At 30.8% G+C, this 18773-nt stretch overlaps 1 protein-coding gene across 2 annotated transcripts; it reads right to left on the bottom strand.

The window, feature by feature from the left end:
• Positions 1-8226: 8226 nt before the first annotated feature.
• On the bottom strand, positions 8227-10503 carry LOC114403081 (ethylene-responsive transcription factor ERF118-like). 2 transcript variants are annotated; one of them, XM_028365808.1, is made up of 2 exons: positions 9987-10503; positions 8227-9905 (listed from the first exon to the last, which is right to left on the bottom strand). In XM_028365808.1, the coding sequence occupies exon 2, from the start codon at positions 9679-9681 to the stop codon at positions 8575-8577; it is 1107 nt and encodes a 368-aa protein (XP_028221609.1). In that variant the 5' UTR covers positions 9682-9905; positions 9987-10503; the 3' UTR covers positions 8227-8574. The 2 variants fall into 2 exon arrangements, with proteins under 2 accessions (XP_028221609.1, XP_028221610.1); XM_028365809.1 differs by having other exon boundaries at positions 8227-9908; positions 9987-10129.
• Between the last annotated feature and the right edge of the window lie 8270 nt (positions 10504-18773).

Here is an 18773-nt window from a genome sequence, read left to right as displayed (position 1 = left end):
AATCTTAATTCAAACCCCAAAAACCACATTACACTTCTTACCTCCACATAGGTCAACTCAACCGTAAGGGATACCTAAAGTAATTTATGAGATTTTTTTACTTTAAATAAAAGAGTTATATGTTGATTTTTTTTCCTAATATATATGACTTTTTTTCTTTTATAAAAATTAATAAAAAATATATATTTTTTCGTTGGTGACTTAAAATTTGAGTTTAAGTAGTGTTATCCTTAAGTGAATCTTATCTCCCAATTCAACCTCATTTGGTGACAAGAGAGGTGATAATTGGGGTGGCCACAATGAGGTAGTAAACTTGTAGCAATGAAAAATAGTGATAACAGCTAACAATAACATCTTGATAATTGCAACAGCTATTATGAAGGTAAAAGAAAGTATTATTGTCATTTCACCGCATTACATAACTTATTTACTATTAAGGTAAAAGAAATATGCAATAACTTGTATTAATTAAATATGTTTTTTTTCTAAAAAATACTTATGCTATAGTCATTTTCTATGGTAGTCTCACGAATAATTGCGCCGAATATAATTTTCAATTGCCGAAGGTTGAGTGTTATGATGAGTAGCATGCAATTAACATGAATTATTTTATTTTTCTAATCACGTCTGATCATGTTTCTCTTTTGTTTTATGTATCTAAAGTATACCCCATTCTAGTACCAAGTTTTATTATTCCACCGAAGAAGTCAAATAACGGAAATTTTCTCAAAAACCTCGTAATATACTCCTTCCTTCTCCATAGCTTGTGAACTCTCAAGAACCCACTAAACCTTGTTGTAATTTTAAAAAGAATTTTTAAAAAATTAATTAAATGGAAATAATAAGGTAAATAAAGAAAGTTATGACATTTATTTCAATAATTTAAAATTCAAATCTCCTACAATTATGAAAAGTTATTATCGAAACTGATGCAATCAACGAGTATTTGAACATGAATTCAAAAGTCATGGTCTCTCAATTGTTTTGCTCCTCCTCTTTGCTTCTATTAATCTTTCTCCCTCTTTATTCTTGGGTTGTTTTATCTTTGCAAATTCTATAACATTAGCTTTCCTAAGACATTTATGTTGTATCTTGGGAGGTTTGCATAGGACACAGCGGATTAATCTTTTAGCGGATAAATCTTTTAGGTCAGTGACTAACACACCTCAGAAAGTTCAACTGCGTTCGTGATTTTCGACTTCAGCACCAATAATCTAAAAGGTTTATATCATGGCTGAAGCCACAAAACCTATCATCAATGTCGACGCTTCCAAACCCACACCACCGACCGCAACCTTTGCCAAGTCGTTGCCTGACGTCTCAAAAATTGAGGTCTTGACTAGCCAAAACTTTCACCGCAGGCAAGAACACGTTCGTACCTTGTTGGACATGCATGGAGTTGTCTTCGCTCTTTCCACTCCCAAACCTGATGCCGCTATTGATGCCAATCAACTTCAACAATGGGTTCAGGCTAATAAGGTATGTCGTCACACTTTGTTAAGTGTATTGTCTAATGATCTTTTTGATGTCTACTACTCCTATAAGGAATCCAAAGAGATATGAGACTCTCTCATACTCAAATACACTGCTGAGGACGAGGTCAAATAGAGATTCATCATCCCCAACTACTACCAATGGACCATGAACGAAGAAAAAGACACCAAGGAACAAATCAATGAATACCACAAGCTGCTGGAAGACCTGAAGCCTGAAAACATCTCTCTACTTGACGAGTTCGTTTCTGAACTCCTGATTGAGAAGTTGTCAAAGTCTTGGAGTTAAAACACAGACACAAACAGATGTCACTACCAGACCTTATCACCCACATTATCACTGAAGATACAAATAAAAAGGAAAGTGTTGTAGCAAGGACCAAAGTAACGTTTACCAAGGCAAACACGACACAAGACAAACCGTTTCATAAGAAGTATGTCAACAAAATTGATCTCAATAACAAGAAAAATTACAAACATAATAACTTACGTGATGCTCTTTCTAATCCCATCCCACGTGCTTTTACTTCTAATTCTTCTTTCGAGAAAAAATGAGCCTTTTTTGTTTGTGGGAAGCCTGGACATTTTGCTTTTCAATGCAGAATGCAAGTATAGAGTTATGAAAAATGACAATCCTCCTAAGCTTAAGGCTAACCTGGTTGAAGGAGATGACATTATTGTTGCGGTCATTTATTAAGTGAATGTTGTCACCACTGTGAACAAATGGGTGGTAGACTCTGGGGCTACCAGGCACATATATGCTAATAAGAGTATGTTTACCTCCTACACTGATGTCGGTGATGGAGAAGAATAAGTTTATCTTGGTGATTTGAGAACTACTTCGGTTCAAGGAAAGGGAAAAGTTTTTCTCAAGCTCACATTTGGGAAAACACTGACTTTGAATGATGTGCTACTTGTTCCCTTTATCAGAGTTAACCTTGTTTATGTAGCATTGTTGGAAAAGGTTAGGATAAAGATATCCTTTGAGTATGATAAGATATTTATGACTAAGAATAATGTATTTGTGGGGAAGAGTTATTGTGATTAGGGTCTCTTTGTACTTAATGTTTCTGAAGTGATTAATGAGAATGCATCTTCTTCTGGTTACTTGATTGATTCTTATGATATATGGCATGCTAGATTAGGACATGTTAATCCAACATATGTTATGAAGTTGCAATGACTAGGTTTAATTAATATACATGATAAACAAAGTAAGAAATGTGAAATATGTGTTGAATCAAAGTTAACTAAAAAATCGTGTCCTTTTGTACAACATGAAACTGAATTGCTAGGCTTAATTCATTCTGATCTTGCTGATTTAAAACAAACTATGACAAGAAGAGGTAAAATTTATTTTGTAACCTTTATAGATAATTACTCTAGATATACTAAAGTTTATCTAATTAGACACAAAGATGAAGTGTTTGGTATGTTCTTATCTTATAAAGCCAAAGTTGTAAATCAATTGAATAGAAAAATCAAGAGGCTAAGATCCGATTGGGGTGGTGAGTACACTTTGTTTGATGACTTTTGTGAAAAGGCAGGTATAATTCATGAAGTAACCCCAACATATTCACCCGAGTCAAATGGAGTACCTGAAAGGAAAAATAGAACCCTTAAGGAAATGATGAATGCTTTACTTGTTAGTTCTTCTGCTCCTAACAACCTTTGGGGAGAGCCCTTTTGACTGCTTGTTTTATACAAAATAGAATTCAACATAAGAAAACAGGTTTGAGCCCTTATGAGTTATGGAAAGGATATAAACCAAATCTAAAATATCTAAGAAAGTAGGGGTGTCTAGCCAAAGCGATGTTACCCAATTCAAAGAAAAGGAAAATAGGATCTAAGACTTCTAATTGTTTGTTTATTGGTTATGCTGAACATAGTGTTGCCTTTCTAGTTCTTAAGAATGATATGATGAGTGTGACAACATCATGGAGGCTAAGAATGTCAAATTCTTTGAGGGCGTTTTCCCTTTGAGGTCTAGTGCTAGTTCCAATATCGTTTTTAGTCTTAAACAACTAGTTGAAACCTATAGTGAACCTATAAGCGAGGATTTGAGGATAAGTGAAAGACATAGGACAGGGAAATCTTTTGGAGATGACTTTTATACATATCTTATTAAGGATGACCCCTTAAGTTTTTCAGAAGTTATTAGTTCTTCAGATGCAAACCTTTGGGAGCAAGCCATTAGGATTGAAATTAATTCTATTAAAAAGAATAATACATGGACTTTAGTAGATCTACCTGAGGGTGCAAATCCTAACATAGATTTTTTGGATACCTTTGCACTTGTTGCAAGGATTTCCTCCATTAGGATTTTGATAGCATTAGTTGCAATCCATCAATTAGTGATTCATCACATGGATGTTAAGACAACTTTCTTGAATGGTGATTTAGAGGAAGAGATATATATGACTCAACTTGAGGGGTGTGTGGTAGATGGTCAAGAGAACAAAGTGTGCAAACTTTTGAAATCTCTACATGGTTTAAAACAAACACCTAAACAATGGCATGTTGATGGTTTTTCTAGTAGTGATGATGATAGATGCGTGTATACAAAGTCTGTGAATGATAATTATGTTATTATATGCTTGTATGTGATCAATATATATGCATTGTGATTCCCAAATAATGATAGTGTGGCTAAGAATAAAACATTCAATGGGAAAAATAGACATATACAACTGAAGATCCTTTGACAAAACCCCTAGGAAAGAATATGATATTAGAAACATAGAGGGGAATGAGACTTAAGCCACTTGAAAATAAACAAGTAATGGTAACCCAACCTTTGCTATTGGAGATCCTATGAAGAAGGTTTATATGGGTAAAAACAAGTCATTTGTCAGTTATGCTAACACTCAAATTGATTTCTATCAATTTCCTTTTAGTTCCTTCCTATGGTGTGAGAAAGTGTTAGAGATGCATTAATGAGAGGATAAACTTTTTAGTAAACTTTACGTGTTTGAGAAAGCTTTACATCTTATAAAGATTTTAATGATTTCCATATCCCTTATGGGTGGTGTATGATTTGTAGCATGCACTTGATGAAATCACCTATACGAGTGTCAAGTGGGACCGCTTGTATGAGATCTTGGCGAGATCTCTAGAGTACTCATGAATATCAGGCACACGCATGGCCTAGTAGCACAACACAACGATAACAGTAAAGATTGTGGGGGTATCATGTGATTGGTAGACACAATTATCGCACACCAAGTGTTTTTGGTTCATATAGCTTGTTATACCAAGTTCGATGCATTACACCCCATGTTAATCCAGGAATTTTCTTTTATTTATTAAATGTAATTTATTCTTTTGAAATATGTGGTGGTTTGTTGTGTTTTTAATGTTTATTTCAAAATAATTTTTTTTAAAAGATTTAATAAAATGGAAATAATAAGGCAAACAAGGAAAGTTATGAGATTTATTTTCAATAATTCAAAATCCACAATTAAGCAATTGTGTGGGATACCGCAGATATCTTTTAGGTAAGTAATTATCACATCTCAAAAAGTTTCGACCGCATTCGTAATTTTTTATTTCAACAGCAACAAACCTAACCAACTGCATTAGTGATTTTTGACTTCAATAGCAACAACCCTAACGTCTCGTTCTTCTCCCACAAAGTCTACACAATTTTTTTTTTCACAAGAAATTAATATTGGCAGAGGCACCCCTTCACGAAAAATCCTCACAAATATTGTTGACACTTTAGTGCTACAATTAAATTCAAGATTGAACTTTTAAATTGAGCTTTCTTCTATCACGATTAATGTGTGATTTATTCTGGTATATATTAATGCGTAATTTTAGTCTTTTAATATTTTATGAACTTAATTTCTCAATATTTTAAAATGTTAATCAATTTCAGTTTTTCTTTGTATAAAATTTTTAAATATTTATTTTCTTCTCGAGTAATTAAAATTTTAGGACATACTGTATTTATTAAAGAGAATAAAGGTTATTTACAAAGTTTAAAAGTCAGGTTGAAGTTTTTTGTTTTTTTAAAGAAAATATAAAAAAAAAAGGCAATTCAATTAGATATGACGTAAATTGCAAGATTGAAAATAAGAATTATATGAAGTCCACGAACACCACCATAACGTGGAGTGAAAGCAAAATTGTTACACTCCTTCGACTTTTAGTTAACTCGAGAAAGCACAGTATAAAGTCTTTTGTTAAGTACACAAGAGGGAGATGTTGATATTATTGTTTGGGTGTGGGAAACAGACAATTGACAAAGATTTGCAACAAATGGTGACAAAGTCAGCATTGCCTCCAAACATAAAGCTTAATTAAGGCTTATTAATATAAAATATTAGTACAATTGTTATATGATGAGCAAGAGAAAAATAAAGTTGAACAAGAGATTACATGGAGTGGGGCTAGGAACCAATAGTGAAAGAGGGGAATAGTGTGACTGCTATTTAGAAATGTTGATTCTCACTCCCATCATGAGAATATGATTAATTCTCATATTGTAAATGCGAATAAGGGGCCCACTTCACCCCATACATATCAACATTATTCTCTTCGCCGCACCACCAATCACCAAAGCTTTTTCTGGTCTTCCACCGCTTGATGCTAGCCACGTGTCCTGTTGAATAAACCCCATTCCCTACCCTACACTCTCTATGCATGGACCTAGTTGTTAGTTGTTAGTTGTTACATTAGGATTCTCCTTTTGAGCATGAAAAAAGTTGGAAATTTCAAAAAAAAAAAGAAAAAAAAGAAAGCAGAAACAAAAATGAAACTGAATTGCTATAATAATATGGGAGTATGGGTTGGTTGGTTGGTTGGAGAAAAAAAAAAATCAAAAAGTCGTAGGCATGTGAATCAAATCTGAGATTCTGAATTGTCTGCAATGAACCACCTACACCGAGTGCTTCGCAGCTAGAAGAAAAAAAAACTAATGTGAAATTTAATAATAATAATAATTTATTTTAATAATAAGAAGGATTTTATTATAACATTAACAGTGTATAGATATTATATTTTATTGTCTAATTATAAATTATTATGCATAATAAATTTATTAAATTTTTATAATAATAATTTTAAAATTCGTAGCAATTCAATTAAGGCTAAATTAATTGATAATATAAAATGTTACATTAATAACAGATTAAAATTAAATAATGACAATATTATGATTTAATTTATATACATTCTTTTTCGGAAAATACAAGGTATTTGTCGATCACAAATCAAAAATTAATCTTTTGAAGTATTGAAATATATTTAAAGAGTTAAGTTTTTTTAATATATGTTTTACTATATGCATAAACCTAGTATTGAACTTCTGAATATGCTTAAAAACACAAGATTATTCACTCTAATAATAACAAGAAGAACACTCACTGAAACCATTTTCTTATATTTAAATTCCTAAGTCAAGGGGTTGTCTAATAATTAAGAAAAAAAAAATATGTGGAGATGATGCCTTTATTTAAACTTTAGCATGTCTTTAGTATTGTGTGAAAAGTAATTTAGTTTAAATTAAACCAGGAACGATGTCGATGGAAGATACTTTCATGATACCGGAAAAAAAACATTTGAAAATCCTAAATCCCAATCTAGTGATTTGGTTTTAGCCGGCCCATGCGTGGTCGAATAAAAAGATGTAATATTTTATGAGTGGAGAGTGATTTATTGCAATTGCAAGGATATGAAATTGTAAGCTTCCTAATAGCAGAAAATATAGGATCCTTTGGTAGGATATATTAATTCATAAAATCAGAACAAAAAATCGGATCCTACGGTATCTCACCTTTTGGACGTACCACTACTGTCGTATACGATATGGAACAACACATTTCTTGGCAGAGGACACGTGGAATAAAGGGTCCCCCTGCTCACTAATATTATACTACTAGTATTTCTTAATATTATTGAGATACTACCTTAAAAGGTACTAGTTAAAAAACTTATAAACATATTTTTACTGAGAGATAAAAAATTATCTTACCAATCTTTTTTATAATTTAAATAAGTGCTCAAAGGGTGTGAGAGTGTAATGCGTTACAGCTGGGTGCTGTACTGTGTACCCTAACGTCTACAGTACACCTTTCTTTGTCTCCGGTTGACGAGCTATGCTTCGCAAAACCAAGTTCCCTTTGGGCCCCACTTTCTGCATATAATACTTGCCTCCTCAACTCTACAACTTTTTTTTTTAAAGCCAAAATATTTATATTATTTTAAACCAAAAATGACATTAACGTAACCATCTAAGAATACCGGAAAATTAGTTTGTACAGAACGTCCAATATAAATTGAATTTAAATATCAGTGTTTGAAAATCAAATAAAGACATTTTGAAAAAAAAAAATCAAAGAGACATTTCAATTTATTAATTCAAGTGAAATCAACTAAATAAATTTAATAAATATCAATTAAAATTGTATTTAAAAAAAAAACATTTAATTTCTTACCAAAATAAATGAAATACTTAACAATTAATAAATGAATTAACTTAAAAAATTCAAGAATATTTAATAATAAATCAATATTATGTTACTTAATGCAGAGTTCTTATCCAATTTTAGAATCTTAATCCATAAAAGGTGACCATGATCCATTCTGATAAATAGGCAGATCAACCAGCCAAGAGATTTTGATGACTATATGAAGAAAATACAAAAAAGATCTTCGCACATGGGCAAATTCGTGAATAAAAAGACAAATATCAATGAGACGACCAATTCATATGCAATGAGACTGGAGAAAAAACGATGCAAAACATTAACTTTCATTCCATTAATACTCTGCCATTGAAGAACCTTGAAATTACGACATAGTATCATGGTTCGAGATTCCCTTGGACGGCTCTTTAACAGCACGGGAAAACCCAAAGGATTCTCTCACCATCTCACTGCTCTAACTAACAACTCCATCAAAAACAAATGAAATGTAAAACGCATATAGTAACCATTCACTCACTCATCATTCCTGAGATCCCACAGAAAAACTAACTCATCATTCCTGAGATCTCACAGAAAGACTAACTTATAAATAACAAAACTTATAATATTGTAGAAATCTAGCCTCATATTCCTACGTAGTTCTGCAAAACTTAGGCACAAGGTATATTCAGGGGCTCCTCAATCCAACCAGCAAACTCATCAGCACCAAAATCACCAAAATCAAAATCAGGAAGCTCAGTAGGCTCATTGTCATCAAACCCACCAATATGAATATCTTCCAAGCCACCGAAATCATCAAAACCTTGTCCATAATCATTAAACGATAGCCAATCAAAATCAAGCCCAAAGTTTGGCTCAATCCCAGATGAAACAGCAGCAGCTGCACCACCAGAATCAGATGGTGGTGGTAACAAGTTTAACAGACTGACATCTGGTACCTCTAACCCTGCAAGTTCAGCCACCAAATCATTAGCCTCAATAGCTTCCTCGGTTGAAACATTGCCCTTCTCAAGGGATTTGGAAGCCAATGTATCCAACTCTAGCACAGAGGATGGTGAATTGTGAGACAACACACTCTCTTCTAAGTCATCAAAAGTAGTAGAAAACTTCTCAGATACAGACACATCAGCGGCGGAGACGGCAGCGGCGGAGATAGCAGCGGCAGAAGAGTTACAGCAGTTACTCTTATTATCAGAAATTGTAGCCAAAGGTTCAGAAACAGAACTAGTTTTGTAAGCTTGAGCCTCTGCCATAGCCTCAAACTCAAGCCTTCTGGCCTCGTAGGCTTGGGAAGCCTCTTCTGCAGTGTTGAAAGTGCCGAGCCATATACGAGTACTCTGAAAGGGGTCACGAATCTCTGCAGCCCATTTACCCCATTTTCTCTGCCTAACACCTCTGAATTTCCCAGAAGTGTTCCTCCTTGTTGATGGGGGGTGAGTCAAAACCCTCTTCTTACTCTGGGGTTGACCTTCAATGAAACCCTTCAATGTTGCATTTTTGCCGCTATTCACCTCACAGGAGCTGGTTTCAGGAGTGGTGGTGAATGGTGGAGGAAGAGGGGGAAGAGAGATCTCAGACACGTTTCTTTTAACTCTTCTCGGGCTCTGAACCTTCTCAGTCTCATCTTCGGATGAATCAGTAGCATCAGGATCGTCGCAAATGATGCGAAGTTTTCTCATCGCCTTGGACTCTTGCAAGGAGTGGTGATGAAGCTTTTGCTTCGGTCTAGAAGCCGGTTGTTTCCGAGACTCGGGCATGGTGGAAAAAAAATGAGAAAGAAAAACCCTCCAAAAACCCCTCAGAATACCCAGAAAGGAAACCAAATGGAATCAAAGAAAGGAAATCTCAAAGGAAGAAACGAAGAAAAAAAGGGTAACAAAATCTCTCAAGGTATCAGGTGAAATCCCCTCTTAAGAATATGAAGAGATAAGAAAATCTTTGTATGTGAAAGCCTCCGAAACACTCCACTCCACAACAAGTCCTGCTAAAAAAAACAGAACCAAAACCCATAAAAATAAAACCAAAGAAATATAAAACACAAAAAAAAGCACACCAAACGAACCTTTTTGGTCTCAATCGCATTGAAACAGATGGGTTCACAGTATTGTGGCTCAGGATGCAGTGTAGCATACAGCAACAGTAGAACACTAAGCGAGTCAGGAAGAAAAAAACGGAAACATAAACAATGAAGAGCTTCAACGGAGCCCCAATCACTGCCAGAATAAACCCAGACGACATAAATCCACTGCTGCCCCTTCTTTTTTTGAAGACAAATTCTCCAAGAAACGCAGAAATCAAGCCTCAAGCTTTTATATGCTCTCTCACCTCTTCACTCGCCCAAGCAGGAGAGAAAAGAGCATCAACAGGTGAAAGAAACTGATATATATAACCAAAAAACAAAACAAAAACAAAAACAGTCTGGTCTAGTTCCCCAGATAAAATATTACAAATCTAAGGCCAAGATTGTATCTTCCCGTACAACAAAACACTAGTTTTTATCGCTCTAACGAAAACACTGGCATGTGACTTGGGTGAAACAAGCTCAATAAATCCAGAAGAAAAAGAAAAGAGAAAAAAAAGCCAACCTTGACACAGAGAGTGAAACGAACGCAAATCTCTATAAAAACATGACAGACTGAGAATTTTATATTTTTAAAAATAAAGAAAAGCCCATTACACGACCACTAATAATAAATAAAAAAAGGCCGTGTTTCTCGAGAAGGAAAAGAAGAAAATTCAACGGAAAAGGATTGAAACTACACAGTCCACAATGAAATTTACCTTGTTTGTTTTTCACTGGGAAGGAGGAGGCTACTCTGTCTCTCTTGGTTTCTCTCTCCTCTGTCTCAGAGTGTCTTCTATGCGTGGCAGTGTTTTTCTCTCACAGTGAGTGGCCCCTTTCTACTTCTACACAGCACAGGCCTTTGGCCTTTTTTTTATCGCCGGTCAAAATTTCGCATTAAAGTGACCGATTATGCAAAGTTAATTTATTTCCATTATTATTAGGTGTGAGCTGGCATGGGCTCTGTGTGACACACTGCACATACTAGATCAACCATGCATGACCCATCAACGTATATTATGCCAACATAGTGTAAGTGTGCAACGTCTCGTCTTTCGATACTACCTCCTCGGAATCCGATGTTTCTGTTTTTCCACGCGTGCATCTAACGTGCAGGGCTAGCTCCGTTACGAGGATCCAACGCGAGGTGAACCACACGCGCGTGAAGAGAGATTGGGAGAACGAAAGTCTCGGGGGATGCAGCTTTTTGCGCCGCCAACGGTGACTAACCAAAGGAGCGCTTCGGTTATCAACACACAATGATAACGGACACCGTTGCTAGTATTTTTACTGGAAATACCAATATTGGTGCCTGTCTGTTCGCCGAGTAAAGTAGTAAATGATATTTAAATTTTTTTTAAAAAGGTAAAAGAAGGGAAAAAAGGAAAATAAGGTAACTGTATTTTTACTGTTATATACTCTTTTCGATGATTTTGTTTCTTTTTACAAAATACTTTTACTTTTTTGTTTGATTTGTTTCATTATTTACTTTTTTAATATACTAGCTCTCTCATTCTGTATATAAATAATATAGGATAAATCATCAAAATCAAAAAATAATTATTATATTTAATATTATCATAATAAATATGAATTTTATTTCAAAATTATCTTTAAATTTAAGTATTATAATTGATAATCTCATTTAATATTAAAACTCCTACATATATTTAAGGACCCAGAATAATTTATCATAAACATAACAACAATAATAATATAATATAATTATACTGATAAAGAATTATCTCAGAAAAATTATACAGATAAAGAATTATTTCCAGCTAGTTGCTACGAACCATACAATATCTTAAGGATAACATATTATAGAAGATCTTTCTTGTCTTATTATAAAATTTTTAGTACAATTTTAATTTATTCCGATATTATCAATATAAAATAACATCCTTCGATAAGATGATTTTCAAAAATTATTCTCACTTTTAAGTTTCAACAGGATATGTCTTGTCTTAATTCTATACATTTTGAATAGTTGATTTTATTTTTTAAAATTTATTCTTTCAAATTTATTATTTATAAATTTCAAATTAATAACTAGTCCAAAAAAATACTTATCAATCTTCTCAAATTCTTTTTAGTTTTTATCTTTATCAGAATCTTTATCAGATATCTGAAGATGGAATGTATTGTCTTTCACGTTCAATCAATTTTATTCTTGTTTCTAAATTAAAACTTCAGTCATTCTTTAAAAGAATTTGTCAATATTAAAAATAATATTTTATCTGAATATAAAATATTTTTCATAAATTTAAAATTTAATTTATATCTTAAAAATATTGATTATAATGAATTTTAATTACAATATAATTTTCTGTACAAAATTCTAAAATAATTTACAAATTTAAAAATATTAACAATTATAAATTTAGTTATCTAAAAAGAAATATTTATCATGTGCTTTAATTACACATATTAAATTTATATATATGTATGAAATAATGTATATTAATGATAAAGATTAAACATATTTAATGTTTTTCTATATTTAATCTTTAAGATAATGGTTAAAATATTTTTTAAAATACCTAAACAAAATATAACTGTAATGCTCTTACTTTATTTTGCTTGATTCAACACTTACTATATAATAATATAATTATATAGATAAGTGTTAATTTATATTGTAAAAATAAAATGGTTTTCCATTTGACAGCTAGTTACTATGTGTCAGAATATTTTAAGAAAAAATAATAATATTTTTTAAATTATATTTATTTTTTATAAGAAAACAATTATGTTTGAACTAGATGGGATAGATCATTATACGCAATAAAATGTTTTCTCTAAATTTGGCTCCCTTTTAAAGAATATTTTAAATTTAAATTTTGTGAATAAAAAAATTATAATCTGTAAAGGAAATCTTAATAAAAGTAATTAATTCGATTTTTTTTTTACAAAGATTAATCATCAATAAATTTAACAGATAACCCATGTCTAAAGAAGACAAATGATAAAAATAAAAATCAATGAATTTAAGTATATAAATATAGGTGAAATAAAAATATAAATTATAAAATTTTATTTATAAATTTATGTTTAAAAAAATATTTGTAAATTTAAAAAAAAATAGGGAATACAGATGCACCCTCGATCACAGTATAGGTTCGCTGATGCTTCATATCAATATGTTGATAATGAAAATAATTAGATTATTACACTTTTATAATATATATATATATATATCGCGAATGAGATATGTATCTAGTTATAATAATTTTTTTATAGAGTTTCGTTATAATAATGTAGCTTAAGCTACATTATGCATGAATCCATGTTAATAGTGTTATTACACTCATTTGATGCTTTTGTTATTTTGTTTTAATCATAAAGAAAATATTTTTATCTTTTTAAATTTTTAAATAATTTATCAATAAATGTTTAACGTATGAGATTAGAATTAAGATGACTTTTTAAAATATAAATATAAAAAAAACATAATTGTTAAGAAAATAGTGTGAGAATATATGAGAATTTTTTTAGTGTGCAGTAACAGTTATGAAAATTGAAAATAAATGCTAATGCATCTATCCCAATTCTTCACCACTTGCTGATCCCAGTGGTCATACGTGCTGCTATAATTTAAAAAAAGACAATTTTTTTTATTAGATGTGTGTGTTTATATGTGTTGTTTTTCATATATATAGTTGTCATTGTTTGCCTGTGTGTTTTTTCCTCTGTTTTTTTCTCTCGCGGTGTCCATGTCTATGTTTTTATCATTATGCGTGTCTGTGTTTTTCTTACTGTTTGTGTGAGTACGTATGTGTATATTTTTTTTACTGCATTATATATATCTTTAAATGAAGTATTTGATTCTTTTTTTTTTTCTTTTTTTGACTCAGCAGTATTTGATTCTTAATATAGTGATACACATATAAAAACTTTAACATTTCAATATTAAATTATATATGTAATAAGTTAAAAAAAATATAAGTTGCACTAGGCACAAACTATTAATTGGTTGAATTAACACCAGTAAATCCTATAGTTATAAGTTAATGCATGTTTACATTACCGATACAAAACTATCCCCTCTTTAAACTTAAGTACTCCCCCAACGTTGATTATAAGAAAAATCAGATAAATTTTACACTTATTAAGAAATTAATTATCTTCATTAAAAATAGGTGAATCCCAATTAAAAAAGATAAATATTAATTAGTACTTTTGATATATTTGATTAAGAAATTATAAAAAAAAATATTAGAATAATATAAGAAAGAGAGGAATCCAGCAGTTATGAGAATGACATAAAAAAATTAATTAGTACCACTTATTTACTTTTTAGTAGTTAATTGTGTTTGGGTGTATAGAATGGATGATTTTTTGAAAGTTATTTTAAAAAACGCGTGAGTGACAGTAAAGTTTCATATTGATATATAGGAATCATCATTAATTTTGAAAACAGATAAGACTAATTGTCAAAGTTTTAAAAAAGGTTATTTATAAAAAGTTGTTTCCAATAAAAATGATGAGTGAAGTATCATAATAGTATGTGAATTACTAAGAAATCCACAAACCAAAGGGATATAAAAAAAATTAAAACTAATTAATTTTATATTAATTAAGAAATTTATTTTTTTATGATAGAAAGTTAGTTTGCTTAAAAAAGAAAAAGAAAAACAGATGGTTAGCATTATTTAATTAAAAATTCATTTGAACACAAAGTTACATTATACTGGAATAAAAGTATTTAATTTTATGAAATTGTATTAATATTTAAATTATCCAGGTAAAAATATTATTCTAAAATCACATTTTTTATATACAGTGTGTATGTAATTCAATACTGCACTCTAAAATTTTATAATTTAAATAATATTTTTATATTTTTAAATAGGAAAAATATTTTTTTATTTTTAAATGGTGTGTAATACGTCTTCATATATTGTATGGATCACCATGTTAGTATAATATATGAGAAATTTAATAGTAATAGGTGGCAAGAATCCATGATGCAGTGCATGAATATTGTAATTACAAAGCGAAAAAAAAAATAGTATTAAAAATTATTTAGTAGTAATAAAAATATGAAAAATTTATATGTTTAATTTTTAACATAAAAATAAATTAATTGATGGGCTATTTTCACCCTACTGAGTAATTTATTTTCATTGATAAATAAACATTTTTAAAAGTAAAAAAATCTAACAACTTTTCTATTTAACTAGGTTTAACAATCTTTCCTGTCAAAAAAAGGTTTAACATCTTATTGCGTAGGGAATTAGTATTAAAATATAGCAACAGTAAACAGTAATACATTATCGGATAAATATAAAAAATGCTTTATCACCTTTTAATAATATAGCAACAATGAAAGTAGTTTTAGGAATAATATAGTGATTAGAGAAGACTTGCTGGGATATGAAGCGGTTCTTCGTAGTGCATCTGCGATAACTGAGCTCCAACGTGGGATCTCGCCAAACGACGACAGTGTCTGCAAATATGAAGGGGTCGGAATTAATTAATTAAGGGTCACTTCATAAAATACTATTACTCTCATTTTTATCAAATGCCAAACACGTCCTTAATCCTTATTAATAATTCATGTGTGGGGAACAAGAAGCGGTGACCTTAATTACTTTTCAGGGTTGTGTTTGGTAATGCTTTAAGACTGGATAAATAATTTATAATAAAAACGTTTTATTAGAGATAAATTAAAATGGTCAGTTTTGTTTAACGGAAGAAAATTAAAAAATGAACGTGCGAGGATAGTGTCTTATTCATTAGAGTTGTAAATTAAATAATAAGGGTTGTCAGGTGCAAGCAAGAATCCATAACTAGTCATGGATCAAGTTGGTTCATATCTTGTCATTATTTAATACAAGTATTAACACGGCCAGTAATAGAATATCACGTGATGCGTGCGTGCAGGCAGAGTGAGAGTGAGAGTGAGAGTGTGTGGTGCATAATTTGGTGTCCCATTCTGAGTAAGATATTTTCAATTGTCATGATGGGGGGTCACGTGACTCATGGCATCATGGTATTATATATGCACATGATGATATGGGGTGGGTGGTATGCATGCACATGCATGTGAATGATGATGATGATGATGGTGTTTGACCACTATAGAGAGTGTGGGGTGGGGAAAAAGGCGAAGAAAGAATGCATGTGGGTTACGGAAGTGAATGAGTGAGAGGTGCTTGCTTCGGTTTCCCGCCAATAGCGCCGACGTGGTGAGTGATGGGACAAGTGTCCTTCCTAGGTGGTTGCGTGGAAAATGCTGCTGCCGTTCGTTTTTGTCTAACTAAATTACTGTCTTTCAATTTTTAATATGCCTAATCCTGAGACACGTCACCCTTGTCAACGACTTACGATGATGCATTGTTGTAGTACTAGTATGTGATTTCTCATTTCTCTCTCTCTCTCTACACAGTACACTCTACTCTACTACCTACACACTCTATACGGAACTACCAAACCTTGTTCTCGTTAGTTATTAGGATAAATAGTCATTCACTATCGATTCACCAAAGTATTAAAATTTTAAAACATACTTTTTTAAAAGTTAACATTTTTGTCTCCTTTACATGTGTAATTTGTCAACTAATAACACTTCATGGTACGCACGTAAAAGATATGTGATAATTTAGTGTGTACATGACAATGACAATGAGTAATATACGATGATAAGTGGCAATTTAATTATTATTATTTTGGTTTCTAATTAGACTGCTAAATGTATACTATTAACTATCATGTACACATCAAATTATTATTATGCCTGTATCATCAACTCTTAGGATCGATAGTGTGTTAATAATTATATGTGTTAACTTTATTGATAAAGTGACAAATAAATCTTAAATTGCACTTTCAAAAACTTTTTTGAAATTTTAATACTTTTAGGACTTACGTGAGAGCAAATTACACTGTACCAAAGTCATAGTTCATCTTTTCTTTTTTTTTAAAAAAAAAATCATACTTTTATTTAGCACTTGACTAATTTTCTTTTATTGGGGTGTTCATTTAGGGTAAAATGATATTTGTAATCATAATTAGAGATAAAATCACATATTTTAATTAAAAATAAGGTTATCAAACTTGATAGTGTATGTAAATTTGTAGGAGCTTTATAAATTTAATTTATAAACTCGTAAGAATATGCTTCGTTAAAAAATAATAAAATACTTATAAACAACATATTAATTTAACATTTTAATTAACACCATAATAAAGTAAAATAGTAAACAACAAACTCCATGATACTAAATAATTAATTTTAGCAATACATTACTGTTAGACACATTCAAACTACACCAAATAAAACATAGATAATTTCACAGAATTACAAAACATAAATTCTTAAAATGATAGCACTTAAATAATTAAAAAAGACAAAGGTCACTTAGATAATTCATAAAATAACTTAAACCAATAAAATGTAGCTCATTACATGAACATTTTGAGTTGAATTTTGCATTTCAATAAACTTGGACTTAAACTCACGAATATATCAAGTATGCTCTAAGTCTATCGAATATATAAAAAGTGAGTTTGTTAACAAATTAATTAGAAATGTGGATGTGAACTCATAAAATATGTCAAATTTATAAGTTAACCTGAGAATTTAATAATCATTTGATAATCATAGATAAAAAATCTAAATGCTAAATTACTTGTGCTAATAACTTTGAGTACTACCAAACATATTTTTAGTGTATAATTTTTGTTTTTTTTTTCTCCATTGTTATGTTATAATACTTTTTTTAAAAAAATGTATAGTAATTTAGTTTCTGTATTACATGTTATAAATTAAATATTTGTTTATTTAATATTAAAATATAAAAATAATTACTTTTATTACATAAATTATGTTTTAATTTACACAACACAAAATAAATTATAATTTAAAGTGGTTTCTTCGATTTAGACATAAAAATAAAAGAAAGCAATAAATTAAAAGAGAAACCCAATTAAGAACAAAAATCAAATCAAATATATAAATAAAAAGAATAGGGAGATAATATTAAAAATATCCATGTTTAATATAGAATGAGGAGTTATTTGAAATGAGCAGCTCATCAGGAAAGAGTGAGGGTGTGAAAAAAAAACATAGTAAAATTATTTGTTCTTCTATTTATTATTGTTTAAGAAAATTTCATTAACCCATTATGAACTATTATTATATCTCACTAGCATCTCACCTATAAATACTAGAAATCTAGATTTCTCATCTTAGTCAGGTATTTTCTTTTCTTCGCTCTGATACACCGATACTCAGTTCCTTGCTGACTAAAGCATAATAATCTTTACAAATGTCGCCACTTTTATCCAAAAATGTGAGTTCAGAATTTATATTTAATTCCATCTGAGATCAAATATAATTACATAAGATATTTAATATAAATATTTGTATACAAATTTAAAATTGGCTTGCATTAATTATTCATAAAAGACATGAACCGATACGAGACAAATTTAATTAGCAAATTTGAAGAAACATGGTGGGTACGCCAACCCAGATGAAATGTCAAACAAAAATAAAAACACACCAGTTCAACTTAAATCAAAAACTTCGTATCGGGTCAAGAAACAATTAGCGAGAGTGACGCCTCTGTCGGCTAAAACACGGGTCATTTCTCTTTTAAGTAGACTGTTGTTCACCTAATAATCGACCAAAATGCCTAATTAGTTTCCAACTTTGTTTTACCAAACAGCAAAGCTAGAAGAGAGTAATGCCAAACTCTAACCAAAATCCAATTTTTGTGATCTTGTATCTTCAATCCACTGTAGGCCCCTTGTTCGATTAGACTCGGTCTACGCTGA

Source organism: Glycine soja, chromosome 20, assembly GCF_004193775.1.
Source record: "Glycine soja cultivar W05 chromosome 20, ASM419377v2, whole genome shotgun sequence".
NCBI lineage: Eukaryota > Viridiplantae > Streptophyta > Magnoliopsida > Fabales > Fabaceae > Glycine > Glycine soja.
The sequence above is the reverse complement of the archived record's forward strand: the minus strand, read 5'-3'. Positions and strand labels throughout refer to the sequence as shown.